At 41.9% G+C, this 18,107-nt stretch overlaps 1 protein-coding gene across 1 annotated transcript in view; it reads right to left on the reverse strand.

Annotated features, from left to right (window-relative positions):
- The window catches only part of MIB1 (MIB E3 ubiquitin protein ligase 1), a 130,738-nt gene that overhangs the window by 64,135 nt on the left and 48,496 nt on the right, over positions 1–18,107 (reverse strand). The window contains exons 9-11 of the mRNA XM_049769999.1: positions 16,668–16,801; positions 14,260–14,367; positions 6,788–6,985 (exon numbers count right to left, since the gene is read on the reverse strand). Of these exons, the coding sequence (XP_049625956.1) occupies positions 6,788–6,985; positions 14,260–14,367; positions 16,668–16,801 (440 nt within the window). The remainder of the gene's footprint in view (positions 1–6,787; positions 6,986–14,259; positions 14,368–16,667; positions 16,802–18,107) is intronic.

Here is an 18,107-nt window from a genome sequence, read left to right on the forward strand (position 1 = left end):
AGAGACAATGACAGGAGGGCTAGAAATTCCAGCTCACTTCATGAAGCTCACCACAACAAGTGGTGAGTGCAGTTATAGAAATAACTACATAGAGAACTACCACAATCATGTGAATGAATGAAGGAACTGGAAAGCCTGTCTGGATTACACGTGGGGTTGGGTGGGGAGGAGGGAGATTTGGGACATTGGTGGTGGGAATGTTGCACTGGTGAAGGGGGGTGTTCTTTACATGACTGAAACCTAATCACAATCATATATGTAATCAAGATGTTTAAATAAAGGGAAAAAAAGAAAAGAAAAAAATAGAAATAAAAGGGGGGAGATCACTACAGTTATTGCAGAGATTAAAAGGATAATCAGACTACTTTGAGAAACTCTATGCCACCAAACATGAGGACCTCAAAGAAATGGATAAATTCTTGGACTCTGGGCCGGGCGGTGGCGCTCGAGGTAAGGTGCCTGCCTTACCTGCGCTAGCCTAGGAGACGGACCGCGGTTCGATCCCCCGGCGTCCCATATGGTCCCCCAAGCCAGGAGCGACTTCTGAGCGCATAGCCAGGAGTAACCCCTGAGCGTCACCGGGTGTGGCCCAAAAACCAAAAAAAAAAAAAATTCTTGGACTCTTAGAACCTTCCACGGTTGAATAAGGAGGATGTAGCATATATAAACACAACTCCCCATCATTACTGAGGAAAGTAAAACAGTAATCAAATGTCTACCCAAAAATAAAAGCCCAGGCCCAGATGGATTCACTAATGAATTCTTTCAAACCTTTCAAGAAGAACTATTACCAATCCTGGACAGGTTCTTTCTGGAAATTGAAAAAACGAGAACACTTCTAAATAGCTTTTATGAAGTCAACATTACCTTGATACCAAAACCAGACAGAGATTCTGCCAAAAAGGAAAATTACAGACCAAAATCCCTGATGAACAGATGCTAAGATCATCAACAAAATTCTGGCAAGCAGGATCCAAAGCCTCATCAAGAAGATCATTCACTATGATCAAGTAGGTTTCATCACAGGAATACAAAGATGCTTTAATATCTGTAAATCTATCAACATAATACACAATATCAACAAGAAAATAAAAAATACACGATCATATCAATAGACGCAGAGAAGCATTTGATAAAGTCTCACCCATTCTTGATAAAAACCTCTCAGCAAGATGGGAATGAAAGGAATCTTTCTCAATATAGTTAAGGTCATCTACCACAAGCCAATGGCAAATATCATCCTCAAAGTAGAAAAACTAAAGCCTTTCCTTTATTTTCTGGTATAAGACAAGGCTGTCCTCTCTCATCACTCTATTTCGATGAGGCAAGAAAAAGACATCAAGGAAATCCACATAGGAAAAGAAGAAGTCAAGCTCTCACTGTTTGCAGATGACAAGATACTCTACTTAGAAAACCCTAAAGTCTCTACCAAAAAGCTTCTAGAAACAATAGATTCATACAGCAAGGAGCAGGCTACAAAATTAAACACACAAAAATCAATGGCCTTTTTATACACCAATAATGAAAGAGAAGAAGTGGACATTAAGGAAACAACCCCATTCACATTAGTGTCACACAAACTCAAATATCTTGAAGTCAACTTGACTAAAGACGGGAAGGACCTAAACAAAGAAAAACTAAAAAAACCCTGCTCCAAGAAATGAGAGGACACGCGGAAATTGAAATACATACCCTGCTCATGGATTGGCAGGATTAACATAATTAAAATGGCAATACTTCCCAAAGCATAGTACAGATTTAATGTGATCCCTTAAAGATACCCATAACATTCTTCAAAGAAGTGGATCAAACACTTCAGAAATTCATTTGGAACAGTAAACACTCTTGAATAGCGAAGCAATCCTTGCAAAAAGAAAAATGGGAGGCATTACTTTCCCCAATTTTAAACTGTTACAAAGCAATAGTTATCAAAACAACATGGTATTGGAATAAATAAAGATAGACCATCAGATCAGTGGAATAGATTTGAGTACTCAGAGAATGTTCCCCAGACATACAAGCACCTAATTTTTGATAAAGGAGCAAGATATCCTAAATGGAGCAAGGAAAGCCTCTTCAACAAGTGGTGTTGGCACAACTTGTTGGCCACTTGCAAAAAAGTGAGCTCAGACCCCCAGCTAATACCATGTACAAAGATAAAATTTAAATGGATTAAAAACCCTGATATCAGACCTGAAACCATAAGCCTTAGCAGGGGTCCTCAAACTTTTTAAACAGGGGGCCAGTTCACTGTCCATTGGAGGACACTGACTATAGTAAAAACAAAACTTATGAACGAATTCTTTTTTTTTATTTTTTATTTTTTGATGAACGAATTCTTATGCACACTGCATATATCTTATTTTGCAATGAAGAAACAAAGCAGATACAAATACAACATGTGGCCCGTGGGCCATAGTTTGAGGACCACTGCCATAAGGTATATAGAACAACACTCCATGTAAAACACTCCATGACATTAAGACTAAAGGCATCTTTAAGGAGGAAACAGAACTCTCCAAAAAGTGAAGGCAGAGATAAACAGATGGGAATACATTAAACTGTGAAGCTTCTGAACCTCAAAGGAAACAGTGCCCAGGATACAAGAACTACTCACTGAGTGGGAGAAACTATTCACCCAATACCCATCAGATAAGGGGCTAATATCCAAAATATTCAAGGCACTGAGAGAACTTTACAAGAAAAAAATCATCTAATCCCATCAAAAAATGGGGAGAAGAAATGAACAGACACTTTGTCAAAGAAGAAATACAAATGGCCAAAAGGCACATGAAAAAATGCTCCATATCACTAATTATCAGGGAGAAGCAAATCAAAACAACGTTGAGGTACCATCTCACACCAGAAACTGGTGCACATCACAAAGAATGAGAACAAGCAGTGCTGGCAGGGATGTGGAGAGAAAGAAACTCTTAATCACTGCTGGTGGAAATGCTGTCTAGTCCAATCTTTATGGAAAGCGATATGGAGGTTCTTCCAAAAACTAGAAATTGAGCTCCTGTACGACACAGTTATACTACTCCTAGGGATATATACCCTAGGAACACAAAAATACAGCATAAAAATCCTTTCCCCACACCTATTCATTGCAGCACTATTTACAATAGCCAGACTCTAGAAACAACCAAGATGCCCTTCAACAGATGAATGGCTGAAGAAACTGTGGTACATATACACAATGGAATATTATGCAGCCGTCAGGAGAGATGAAGTCACAAAATTTTCCTATACATGGATGTACATGGAATATTATACTGAGTGAAATAAGTCAGAAGGAGAGAGACAGATGCAGAATAGGCTCAGTCATCTATGGGTTTTAAGAAAAATAAAAAACATTTTTGCGATAATTCTCAGAGACAAAAGAGAAGAGGGTTGGAAGGTCCAGCTCCCATCATGAAGCTCACCACAAAGAGTGATGAGTGCAATTTGAGAAAAAACTACCTTGAGAACTATCATAACAATGCGAATGAATGAGGGAAGTAGAAAACCTGTCTCGAGTACAAGCGGGGGATGGATGTGGGGAGGAGGGAGATTTGGGACATTGCATCGGGAAGGGGGGAGTGTTCTGAAACCCAACTACAATCATATTTGTAATCAAGGTGTTAAAATAAATTAAAAAAAAAAAACATTTTATCTGATTTCAACAGCAAAGTCTCTAGAAAATGCAAAGTAAAAACAAAATTTAAGCAACCCATCTCTTTTCTTAGCACTTTGGGGTTATTCCTGGCTCTGCATTCAGAAGTTGCTCCTAGCAGGCTCAGGGGACTATATGGAATGCTGAGGATCAAACCTGAGTCCATCCCAGGTCGACCACATGCAAGGCAAATGTTCTATCACTGTGCTATCTCTCCAGCCCCGTAAACTTACTTTTTTAATTAATCAACTTTTTTTTTCAATTAATCAACTCTTTTTTTTTCAATTAATAAACTCTTTAGAAAGATACAGTGTTGAGTAGTTATGATAAACTAAAAAATTAGGGCTGGAGCAATAGCACAGCAGTAGGGTGTTTGCCTTATACGAAGCCAATCCAGGACAGACCGTGGTTCGATCCTGGCATCCTATATGATCCCCTGAGCCTGCCACCAGCAATTTCTAAGCACAGAGCCTGGAGTAACCCCGGAATGCCGCCAGGTGCGACCCAAAAACAAACAAATAAACTAAAAGATTATATAAAGTCCCTCACAAAGTTTTCCAATTCTATGTATATATTCATCTATCGGCCTACACCAAGTTTAATCCAACCATCTAGCCTCTGTCAGGTGGCACCAAATATTCATTTTGAACCTGAAAATGGTAGAAATTTTAACATGGTAGAAACTGAACCACAACTGCACTGCTCAAGGATTACTCCTGGCTCTTCACTCAGGAATTATTCATGCAGAGCTCAGAGAACAATATGAAATGCCAGGGATCAATCCTAGGTTGTCAGCATACAGGCAAGCAACATACCCACTCTAGCTCCCAAAACAAACTTTTTAAAGGCCTTATCCTGATAGTTCTATCCTGCCTTTTATTTTTTGCTATGCTGGAAATTGAATGCAGGGTCTTACTGAAGCAAGGCATGTGATCACCATTAAACCACATCTCTGGCTCATGTCCTACCTTTTGGTTCCCCCTATAACTATTTCAAAGCTAAATCACTCAGGTCTGGAGCAATAGTATAGCTAGTAGGACATTTGCCTTGCATGGCTGGCCTGGATTTAATCTCAGGCATCCCATATGGTGCCCTGAACCCACCAGAAGTGAATCCTGAGCCACCTGGGTGTGGTCCAAAGACAATACAAATACACTAACAAAAAAAGCTGTATCATTCTTTTTGAGCTAGTTCAAAGAAGAAATAGTTTAAAGGTCTGTAGCACATTATTTGAATGTACTAGTCCCAAGTTCAATATCTGGCACCACATAATCCCAAGTACAGGCATTTGCAACCCACCACACTAAGTCAAAAGTAACCCTTGAAGAGTATAACACAAAAATCAATAGAAAATAAAAGCTTCACTTTATCACTATTAGTATAGCTTAACATATTTCAATTTCTTTCTATCCTCCAATCCTATCATCCTCCTAGTCCATGCTGTCATTTTCAAACCATGTCAGCTCCAAAATGGGCTAGACTTCAGCAAGTCATTAATTACCCAAGCTTACTACAAAATCTGGTTCTTTCGATTCTTCTCAAACCCCGCAGCTCTGGTGCTACTCCTTTAGTAATTTTCTTTTTTTTTTTTTTTTTTTTTTTGGTTTTTGGGCCACACCCTGTGATGCTCAGGGGTTACTCCTGGCTATGCGCTCAGAAGTTGCTCCTGGCTTCTTGGGGGACCATATGGGATGCCGGGGGATCGAACCGTGGTCCATCCTAGGCTAGCGCAGGCACCTTACCTCCAGCGCCACCGCCCGGCCCCTCCTTTAGTAATTTTCTGATACCTATATATTCTATCTGATATCCATGATATCCATATCATAAGCTACGGATGGAAAAAAATATTACTTGGGGAGCAGAGAGATAGTACAGCAAGTAGGACATTGCATGCGGCCAACCTAGGTTCAATCCTGGCAATCCATATGGTCTCCTGAGCACTGCTATGAGTAATCCGAGTACAGAACCAGGAGATATTCCTAAGTACCAATAGGTGTGGCTTCTCAAAATTAGAAACAAAAAATTACTTGTAAGAGATTCTTGTTTTCAAAAACTAAATCCGATTACAAACCAATACTAAAATTCTTATATATTTTTCAAAAAAGAAAAATCTTTCAAGAGTAGTCAATAGGAGCCAGAGAGATAGCACGGAGGTAAGCCTGGTATGTGGAAGGACAGTGGTTTGAATCCTTGTATCCCTTAAGGTCCCATGAGCCTGCCAGGAGTGCTTTCTGAGCATAGAGCCAGGAGTAACCCCTGGGCACTGCTGGGTGTAACCCCCCCCCCAAAAAAAAACCAGAGTAGTCAATAGAACAAAATTTTACTATAAAAGTACATTAATAATTTAGCTATTAACTATCATGATATGCAGTCTTCTGTACATTAAGCTGATATTTTTAGTTATGTTCATACTTATAAACTAATCCGTCCCTTTAATAAGACCATTAATATTTTGATATTCTTAAAGGGGGCTTTTTTTCCCCTTACAAAACTGTTCATTGTAATTTTATTCAAAAAGCCCTAACCTGAAAATTATAAGATCATCAAGATAGGTTTTAAAAAATTGGTGGGGTTGAGACTGGAGAGATAGTACAGTGGGTAAGGTGCTTGCCTTGCACATGGTCAACCTGGGTTCAATTCTTGGCCTGCATCCCATGTGGTCCCCTGAAGCAACACCAGGAGTGATCTTTGTGTATGAGCCAGAAGTAACATGTGAGAATCACCAAGTGTGGCCCAAGCACACAAAGGTAAAAGTAAACTGGTGAGGGACAAAAGCAATAGTACCATGGATAGTGTACTCGCTTTGCACATAGTGAACCAAGTTCAAACTCAACTCCACTTACAGTCCATTAACCACCACCAGGAATAATTCCTAAATTCAGAATCAGAAACCACCCCTTGAGCACCATCAGGTATGGCCCACAAAAAAAATATATTTTAAACATAAAACAAACTGTTGGGTATTCAATGCACTGACATATTACTCAGTCATAGAAATGCCACTAGCAGGTATGGTCCAGAATAAAAACAAAAATGGATTTCTAAGAAGAAACAGTTGTCAGATCTCGTACATTATTTGATATAATTTCCTATGATTGGAATAGCGACAAAATGTTTCTTTAAAAGTTTTACCTGGAGACTGGGATGACAGTCAAAGTCCAATAAAGTTTTCACAACTTGAAGATGACCTTTATTGACAGCAATATGAAGTGGTGTCTGTCTTCTCTTGTTGCGAGCATTCAAATCAGCACAGCCTCGGTGCAGTACTTCTATAACTGCACCTTCATCTCCAAAAGCTGCATGATGAACAGCTCTATCTCCATCTTTATCCTAAATATAAGTTTTTAAATATGAACTACTGAATATTTTAATAGAAAAATAAACTACAATAATTCACATAAGAAATTTTTGTGAGAAACCAAAACAAACTACAGTCAATAAATTAGCAATTAACTCCAAAGATAAACTATGAACCTGGTTGACACATATTGAACCAATAACTGCATCAAAGTTATACTACTAGTTTGATCCTTTGTTACTCCAAATTTATATGATGACACTAAGTCAACATTTAGAAAAGTTAAATCGTGATACAACTGTACCAAATATTTTTACATTTGATAAATTTTATAAAGACATTTTAATGACAGGAATAAATTATGCTAATACGGCTAGAGGAAGTACAGTACAGCAGGGCACTTGCCATGTGCACATGACTGACCTGAGTTCTATCCCAGATTTACCATGTGGTTCCCTGAGCAGAGCCAGGCATAAGCTCTGAGCACTGATGGGTGTGAACCCCGACCCAAGTGATACTAACAGTATATTGAATGATCTACTTTTTTGTTTGTTTGTTTCTGGGCCACACCCGTTTGACGCTCAGGGGTTACTCCTGGCTATGTGCTCAGAAATCGCCCCTGGCTTGGGGGGACCATATAGGACACTGAGGGATCGAACCACAAGGCAGACACCTTACCTCTAGAGCCACCTTCCCGGCCCCAAATGATTTACTTTTTTAAGACTTTTGAATGATACAATATCCATGAGCTTTAACACTATTTTTGATAGCTAGTGAACGTACACTTTTCTATATGTTTAAAATTAGAAATGGGCCCAGAGAGATAGCACAGCGGCATTTGCCTTGCAAGCAGCCTATCCAGGACCAAAGGTGGTTGGTTCGAATCCCGGTGTCCCATATGGTCCCCCATGCCTGCCAGGAGCTACTTCTGAGCAGACAGCCAGGAGTAACCCCTGAGCAACTCCGGGTGTGGGCCAAAACCTAAAAAAAAAAAATAATAATAATAAAATAAAATAAAATTAGAAACAAAGTAATAAGTAAAACCTTCAAAAAAAAAGGAGGGGGCGGAGAGATTGCATGGAGGTAGAGCGTTTGTTTGCCTTGTGTGCAGAAGGTCGGTGGTTCGAATCCCGGCACCCCATGTGGTCCCTGGAGCCTGCCAGGAGCGATTTTTGAGCGTAGAGCCAGGAGTGACCCCCTGAGCGCTGCCGGGTATGACCCAAAAACAAAAAACAAAAATAAAAAAAATAAAACCACATAATCCATACATCTAAGATTCTGAGTTTCAAGGGAATTCAACATATCTGTAAAAGACAGAAAGCTGTGACTCTGCACACAGGCCTTGCAACTACGTCAACCTTCTGAGAGTCCAGGACGGGGCCACCACCGCTGATGACGGGAGCGAGGGCATGTGTGACACCCTGCACGGGGCCTGAGTTTAAGGCTGAAGGAGGGGACGAAACCAAACTGGCAGGGACGGGAAGTGTGGCAGCAGCCGTGAGGGCCAGGCCTGTGCCACCCCCCGAGGGAACTCGCCTGGTGCTGTCCTCAGCTTCACGACGGGCTCTAGTATACTCAACTTAAAAAATAAAGAGCTTTAACGACAGAGTCCAGAAATCAGAAGGGGCATGGCCACAAAGGAATCAGAGATAAAAACTGCTTATGAAAATATTTCAGTGCAAAGGCAACTGTAGAGGTCTAAAAAAATACATTACGGATCGTCTGTCAAGGAAACACACGTGGACTTGCACGGCCGTCTGTTGAAAGCCCAGCGCGGGCAGCCGGGCACCCTGCGTGAACGCTGACAAGCAAGGGCCCCGCCCGGCACTGGCAACACCCTGGGCTGCCGCCGCCTCGGATCCCCAAGGCCAAATGCTGGGGTCCTGATCTCTGGTATGTGGTAACCCTCTCCTGCCTGGCCATGGCACCCTCCTCTCAGACTCCGGGACACAGCCACCCGCAGAGCGCCCTGTGTGGAACATTCTGGACGAGCACTCGGCCCTGCCCCAGCACTGTGTGATTCAGGGTCCTGGGATGCACGTCCTCCTCTGACGTTCACTGCTCAAACTGAAATGTCTTCCTAAGGACCGTTAAGGCTATAATACTTCAAAGAGGCTGTTTCTAGATACAGAAATTCAGGGACAAAGAGGGTAGGGGGTGCGCAAGGGCAACGCAGTGAGCCTCCAGCCCCCGTGACCAGCCGAGGGGACCCACAACAGCCAGGAGTGTCCCAGAAGGGTCGGGTGTGCGGTGAGGGTTAGGGACGGGCTTTGGGGGTGGCCAGATCCTCCCTCCGTGCGTGCATACCCTTCCCCAAAAAGACCGCTACATTCTCAGACGTGCCGCTGCGCTGCTTGAGGATGGGCCCGACAGGTTAAGCGCACACTACGATGGGGCAGGATGACGCCTGCGGCCAGTCCCTGAATGTGCTGACGAGGGCAGTGGGTGAGGCCTTTCCTGCCAGTCCCAGGTCATCATCATAGCTGAGTGCCAGAGAGGAGCTGTGCTGTCTCGAGGGCCCGTCCCTGAGCAGCCTTTCAGGAAACGGGCCCGTCCGTTGGGCCATCGTTTGGATTTGGGAGAAGTGCCAGTCCCAGGACAGCCAATGTTATTGCCTTAACTCGCCTTAAAGCACGTCCCGGCACTCAAGAGTCCCCTAAACCCTCAGCAGGGCTGGACTGAGCCTCCAGTTCCGCCTTCCCTCCACTCTCACACACCCCCTCCCTGCCTGCTCCTTGGGGTTCCACGGCCTAGCCCCTTGGCCCCCTCTCTTAGACCCCAGACCCCAACCCCCCACCCCGACTGACTGGCGGGAATAGTCTCCATCGCTGGCGGCTTGCTGGGACTTGGCCATGTTCGCTCCTGTGTCGCGCAACTTGAGGCTGGTCTCGGCTCACGGCCACCAAGGGAGGCCTCCCCGCCGAAACTGGCACTTTCTGCGTTTTCTTTCAAGCCACTGAGATCTCAGTTTGCACTGACATGGGGACCCATGGGTCCCTGCGCTCCGTGGGAGCAGCCTGGCCCAACCCGGCCTGTCCGTGGTGAGCCCCGCTGGGCACTCGTAGCAGGGAAGCAGGCAGGGGCAGACATGGGCATCGTTCCGAGGAAAACAAAACTTTAATGAATGAAGGTGTCATGAGTATTGTGAAAGTCTGATACTACTTTTGCAGAAAAAAAAACAACCATATCTAAGGATGAGTTTATATAGCTTTATTTTTTTACCTTACTGAAATCTACAGATTTTTATATATATATATATATTTGTCTCTCGTCTGACTTAAATAATCGTGTGCCTGCACTGCTGTCGGAAGCATCCGTTTACCCTGTCATAAACCTTGCACCTGTGTTTGTCACGGGTGGAGCCTGTCGCCACCCACACTAGAATTTTTTTTTTTTTTTTGGTTTTTGGGCCACACCCGGCGGTGCTCAGGGGTTACTCCTGGCTGTCTGCTCAGAAATAGCTCCTGGCAGGCACGGGGGACCATATGGGACACCGGGATTCGAACCAACCACCTTTGGTCCTGGATCGGCTGCTTGCAAGGCAAACACCGCTGTGCTATCTCTCCGGGCCCGGAATTTATTTTTAAACTGTTGAATCTCGTAGGTGCATATAAGGTTATAAATCAGCTTCCGAAACAATGTGCAGTTGATGATGATTCATTAACCTGCTTTGAAGAATTAAATGATGACTTGAACCCAAAAAAAAAATAAAGACAGAAAGCTAAGGTAAATAAATGTCTCCACTAAATCAAGAAGACAGAATTGTTCATACCAAAAAGAAAAAATTTTAACAATTGCTACATGCAATTGAAGAACAGTATGATAAAAGTAATGACTTCGGAGCAACAGTAGAGAGTAGGGCATTTGCTTTACATGTAGCTGACCTGAGTTTGATCCCTGGCACCCCATACAATCCCCTAAGCTCTCTAAAAGTGATCTCAAGTCAGAGGCAGAAGTAGCATGAACACTACCAAGTGTGGCAAAAAAAAAAAAAAACTTAAGCAATCCCTTTCTTCCTTGTAACATTTCAAATTTGAACACCCAAAAATGAATATGCTTGGGGCCAAAGTGATAGCACAGCAGTAAGGCGTTTGCCTTGCACACAGCCAACACAAGACGGACCCCAGTTCGAATCCCGATATCCCATATAGTCCCCTGAGCCCGCCAGGAGCAACTTCTGAGTGCAGAGCCAGGAGTAACCCCTGAGCGCCACCATGTGTGACCTAAAATCCAAAAAAAGAAATAAATATGCTTTTTTCCAGAGTCATGGTTCCTCTATGCAGAGTATAAAAAAATATATAGTAGGGAATAATTAATGTACAATGGTAATAGAAATGAAGGACAACTGGTCCAACTGTAGGAAGCTAGCCATGGTAGGTTGAGTGAGGGTAGGTCAGGGAAGGGACAACTATGACAATGATAGAGGGAAGTGGTCACTCTGGAAAAGATCTAGGTGCTGAAAGGAGGTAAAATACTAAGTATGATCAGCGAAGTATTTTAAACCACGCAGAGGCTGAGAGCAGGAGGGAAACTAGGGACTCTGCTTGAGGAAAGTGGACAATTGTGAAAGAATTAGTCTTATTAACATTGTATACCTAAAATTTAATTGTGAATAACTTTCTAAATCATGGTGATTCAATTTTAAAAAAATTAACACACCTTCTTCTCTGTGGCCAACATTTTGATCCCAGTATCACACAGGGTCCCCAGAGCATGTGTTGAACAAGTCGACACAAAGAGCCAAAATTTTAAACTGTGAGAGTCAGAGAGCCACACCATGCAGTGACCTGCCAAAACAGACACTCACACAAAAGCATATACCATATTTTCCGGCATATAAGATGACTTTTGAAACAAAAAAAAGTCAACTGAAAATCAGTCTTATACGCCGAGTATATCCCGAAAAATGTTTCAATATGCTGCTAAACGAAAATTATCTGAATATTGCCACAAAACGTATTTTCCAACTTGATCCTGCACCAATCACTGCAAGGCAAAACGTATTTTCCAACTTGATCCTGCACCAATCACTGCAAGGCTCTCATACCGCCTAACTCAGCCAATCCAAGCAGTCTTTTGATGCATACAAATTAGACGATGTTCTGTCCCCGAATCTACACTGTAAAAAGCCTGCTCAGATTGGCCAGAGTCAGAGAGGAAGTCTATTACAGTATAACCTTTGAACCTTTGCTTGTTGTGATTGGCTTCACTGTGCTACATACAGTTGCAGTACAGGAACGTTCTGTCTTATACAGCAAATATAGGCCTAAACCTATGTTTTAACTGCAAAATTAGGGGGTCGTCTTATACGCCCAGTCATCTTATACGCCGGCAAATACTGTTAATTTTAACAATAATATATTAAACACATATGGCATTTTGCCATTTTGAGGGTAAAAATTCTGCAGTGATGGTGAGGGTGTGCTGCATCCTCCACACTAAGAACTAACAGCCAGATGTGACACAACATGTGACACACAGGTCCCCCGATAGCTGGCCCGTGCAGCTGTTTCCGAGGGATGGGAGATGGGATGATGCAGCCTAGGGGTGGGACTCCGCGCTCGGAGATCTCTCCTCAGAGGTCCCTCCTTAGAAGCAGCAGAACAAAATCCAAACTTGGCAAAGAGCCACAGTATACAAAATAATGATAAGAGGCAAAGAGCCGCATTTATTTTGGCCGGGAGCCGCATGTTCGCCAACCCTGGTTAAGAGACTAAGGTGTTTAACTTACAGAACCACTGACCCTAGTTTAACACCATATACGGCTACCCAAATATCACCAGGCATCACTCTTTGAGCGAGGAGGCAGGGACAGTCCCTGCCAGAATGGTGCCCATCTCCAAAACAAAATATTCTAAATTGGGCCTGGAGAGATAGCACAGCGGCATTTGCCTTGCAAGCAGCCAATCCAGGACCAAAGGTGGTTGGTTCGAATCCCGGTGTCCCATATGGTCCCCCGTGCCTGCCAGGAGCTATTTCTGAGCAGACAGCCAGGAGTAACCCCTGAGCACAGCCGGGTGTGATCCAAAAAAAACCCCCCCAAAAAAATTCTAAATTAAGTCTATACACACACAGTGTATAATAAGCATTAACTATAAAATCATCAAATACTCACAATAAGGTGAAAAAAATTTAGATAAACATTTTCAGATTTAGGGCCCGGAGAGATAGCACAGCGGCGTTTGCCTTGCAAGCAGCCAATCCAGGACCAAAGGTGGTTGGTTCGAATCCCGGTGTCCCATATGGTCCCCCGTGCCTGCCAGGATCTATTTCTGAGCAGACAGTCAGGAGTATCCCCTGAGCACCGCCGGGTGTGGCCCAAAAACCAAAAAAAAAAAAAAAAACATTTCAGATTTAGATGTTTCTTTGTAAGATAAACATAGAAAGTATTCAAAAATAAAATCTAGTAACAATCCACATATACATATATGTCTACATATATATTTATATTTTTATATATATATATATTCTCCTTCCCTCAATTTTCTCAATACAACTCTTACATGGATCCAATTGAATTTAACAACATTGTGGTTTTCTACTAGTATAGGAAAATTCAATTTCTAACTTCACTTATAGTTAAAACTGTTGCTATAAGTTACAATTAAGTTAACTCCACTTGTATAAGAGAACTTCAATTATAGTTAATTCTGAGGTAACAGAGTAAAGTGAGAAATCCTTCAAGTGGTCTTTATTTAAAATTTCTTTTCATTCAGAAGACCCTTTCAAGACTACATTTCAAGACAAAAAATTACTTTTTTTTGTTTTGTTTTTGGGTCACACCCAGAGGCACTCAGGGGTTATTCCTGGTTCTACACTTAGAAATTGCTCCTGGCATGCACTGGGTACCCTATGGAATGCTGGGATTCGAACCACTGTCCGTCTTGGATCGGCTGCAAACAAGACAAACACCCTACCACTGTGCTATCTCTCCGGCACCAAGAATTACTATTTTTCAGAAAATTATATTTAGTTAAAAGTTTTCAAGGATCCAGAGAGACATAACAGAAGGTAAGGTGATTGCCTGACTGTGATGCAATCTGTGGCACGGCATGGTACCTCAAGTATTCTGGGCACAACCATAGAAGTATCAGAGTAGAACCAGATATGGAATGGAAACCACTGACCACAAGAATTGACTGGATAGTACCCATTATCACAGGGCCCACACACCACATTCTCTGTTTCTTGTATTGAAACACCAGCCCAATTGGTCAAGAATCAGGAATGGTGGCCCCTGAGACGCTGAATAAATGCTGGGAGGGCACCCCCATACCCATCATTATTTTTTGGAAGCTTAAATTACCTCTGCTTCGACATCAACATTTTGCTTCAAAAGTAATTTCAGAATGTCAACATGTCCATTCTGACTAGCAGCTTGCATAGCAGTGTGACCAGCACATTGTCCATTTACCTAAAAAATAAAATAGATAAGAATTTTCAAGTAAGTCAATATATACTTATAGCGAAGGTTTAAATCTAGCACATTCTTAAATTCTATGAAATTTAGGGAAATAGAGTGACAATACAGCAAGTCTGACACAGGATAAAAAAGCCAAGGTTTTCCCATGCAAAGTCCTCACTCCAGTTCTTTAGAATCATCTGGGGTCAGAAGTGAGTGCCAGTTTCCAAAACAGATCTCCAAGGGCACCCTGAGTTTCCCAGCTCTCCCCAGGCTAGGGAGAAATATTTCTTTTTTTTTTTCCTTGTTTGTTTTTGGGTCACACCCAGCGGTGCTCAGGGGTTACTCCTGGCTTGTCTGCTCAGAAATAGCTCCTGACAGGCACGGGGGACCATATGGGACACCGGGATTCGAACCAACCATCTTTAGTCCTGGAACGGCTGCTTGCAAGGCAAACGCCGCTGTGCTATCTCTCCGGGACTCTCTTTTTTCCCCTGACTCCAGGCCTTCCCTGGGTGCCAGCTCAGATGGCCAGAAGTGGGTTCAGGTGGACTCTTAGAGGTCCTCTGGCTACCCCCTCCCTCTGTACTCCAGGGGGGAGGTGCATGCGGAGGAGGGCAGGCAGACATTTGGCTTCCGGTTTCCTCCTTGATTCTGGAGACCAGCTCTTGCCAGGTATAGTGTTTTTCTCCCCTGGACTTCAGTCTTTCCCTGGGCACCAGTCTAGGTGGACTCTATAGGGGTCAACAGGCTTTCCCCCTATCTCTCCCTACAGTAATGGGAATGCGCTCTGGGGGAGGGCAGGCTGTTCTAGCACTGGTTTATGTTAGGACAGTCAGTGGAAATGTTTTCTTTTTGTTTTCATATTGATAGTATTGTGTGCATATATTCTATATATCCATAATATCCATCTTGTATTGGGACCTTGATACTGCCCTACAAAACTCATTTCTAATATTTTACTGCCTCAGTCCCAACCCTTACTTCCCCCCATCCTCCCATGTAGGTGCAGCTAATGACAGGAAGCTCACCACATAGAGTGATAAGTGCAGTTAGAGAAATAACTACACTGAAAACTATCATAACAATGTGAATGAATGAGAGAAAAAGAAAGCCTGTCTCGAGTACAGGTGTGGGTGGGGTGGGGAGTAGGTAGATCTGGGAAATTGGTGGTGGGAATCCTGCACTGGTGAAGGGGGGTGTTCTTTACAGGACTGTAATCATACAACTACAATTATATTTGTAATCACAGTGTTTAAATAAAGATAATTAAAAAAAAAGAAATAAAAGAGGACATAAGAAAATGGAAACACATGCCCTACTAATGAATTGGGAGGATTAATATCAACAAAATGGCAATACTTCCCAAAACACTGTACAGATTCAATGCCATTCTTATATGGATTTTTTGCCTTATAAGTTTTATGTTTTATAATGACATTTTCAAAGAAATAAAACAATCCTGAAATTTGTATGAAACAATAAACACGCCCCCCCCCCCCATCCCCTGAATAGTCAAAGCAATCCTTAAACTTTCAGGCCTGCACAGCCAGGGAAAAACAAAACAAAACAAAACAAAGGATTTATTTCCCTTTTCTAAAAATATATCCTAGGGGTTGGAGAGATAGTATAGTTAAAGCACTGTTATGCACAAAATTGACTCCAATTCAAATGCCCAGCACAACATATATATGGTCCCCAACCTCTTCCAGGAGCAAATCCAAATCCAGGACTGGCCCTCCAGGTGTGGCCCAAACCCAAAACCAAAAAAAATAAACAGAGAGAAAAAATTTAAATGTTTTAAAAAGGCAAAAAGATGTTTGTAATATTTACTAAAATATTTTTAGACATAAGATGACATAAACTAATAAAATTTTACTCAACACTAATAAAAATCAAAATGCAAATTTGATCATAAAATTGTTAGTCAATGTCAAATTAATGTCATTATCTTTTAGAAATAACCACTGAGGAACAGCTGATCTCTCAAAAACAAAACAAAAACCAGATGAAGCACAAGTGGCTACATCCTAGTAATTATGGAATCAACGTTTTTGCTGAAGCGTAAAGTTCATACTATTATTTGGGGGGGGGGGGGTCACATTCAGCGGCGCTCAGGAGTTAGTCCTGGCTCTGTGCTCAGAAGTCACTCCTGGCAGACTCGGGGGACCATATGGGATGCCAGGAGATTCAATCTACAGTCCGTCCTGAATCAGCTACATGCAAGGCAATCGCCCTACCGCTTAACTATCTCTCCATCCCCATACTATTCTGTTTTTGTGTATATTATAAAATAATTTTTTAATGCTCACATCCACATCTGGTCTTTTTAATAAATCTTCCACTTTAGCAACATCTCCATTGGCAGCAGCCTTAACTAATTCTTCATTGAGATCACCAGATTCTTGGGTTTCAAATAATTTCTTCAAGAGTTGGGATAGTCTTTCTGTAAAGCATCAAACAAAGCTACTATCATAGGAGAATATCAATAATAAACAGGCATTATTCATAAATTTGTAATATTATCATTAATGTTCTTTTTGTGCTATTGATAATTCAACCTATGCAACTTATAATTACTGTTAAATTGGAGCCCCACATATTCCCAGTTTTCTTCAATTCATGTATTTCAAGTCAAAATTTTAGAAAAACAATTCAATATTTAAAAGCCATATCAAAGATGTTATGAATAGAAGAGCTGGAGTGATAGTACAGAAAGGAGAGCACTTGCTTGTACTTAGCCAACCTATGTTTGATCCCTGAAACCACATTCAGTTCCCCAAGCACTACCACATGTAATTCCAGAGTGCAGAGCCAGGATTAAGCCCTGAGTATCAACGGGTAGGACCCATAATAAAATAAAATAAAAGATGCTATAAATAAACACACTAAAAGTCTCATATTAATACCAACTTTCTTTCAGGTTTACCACAGACTCTCAGAGCTCAATACTACAGATTAATGGCTTTAATTCAACAATTATCTCTATAATATCTGAAGGCACACATATAATTACAGAATATATATACACATAACACATATACGCAAAATTATAAGTCACCCAATATTTTTATTTTTACACTGATAGTGTGGCTCAACCTCTTTTTAGGGATAACCATGTATAAACAGTAATTTTAATATGCTATAAATATGCTAAAATATGCTATAAAATAACTGAGTTTGCATATAAAGCTAAAAAAGAAGAAAAAAAGACTCGCATCATGAACCTACAAAAGCATCTAGCCTATTCATATGTCAAGACGATTTGAACTCATTATTGCATGTGTAATCAATCCTGCATGTGTAAACTACAGGAGAAAAAATATGGCTGATATTTAAAAAAAATTTGGGAGAGAGCTAACTGCTACCAATAATGTTAGAAAAAAATGAGTGAAAGAAGTAGAATGCCGGGCCCGGAGAGATAGCACAGCGGTGTTTGCCTTGCAAGCAGCCGATACAGGACCAAAGGTGGTTGGTTCAAATCCCGGTGTCCCATATGGTCCCCCATGCCTGCCAGGAGCTATTTCTGAGCAGACAGCCAGGAGTAACCCCTGAGCACTGCCAGGTGTAACCCAAAAAGTAAAAAAAAGAAAAGAAGTAGAATGCCTGTCTCAAATACAGGCAGAGGTTGGAAAGGTGGGGGGGTGGCATTGGTGGTGGGAATGTTGCACTGGTGAAGGGGGATGTTATATTTATGACTGAAACCCAACTATAATCATGCTTGTAATCACGGTGCTTAAATAATTTTATAT

This window comes from Suncus etruscus, chromosome 3 (assembly GCF_024139225.1).
Source record: "Suncus etruscus isolate mSunEtr1 chromosome 3, mSunEtr1.pri.cur, whole genome shotgun sequence".
NCBI lineage: Eukaryota > Metazoa > Chordata > Mammalia > Eulipotyphla > Soricidae > Suncus > Suncus etruscus.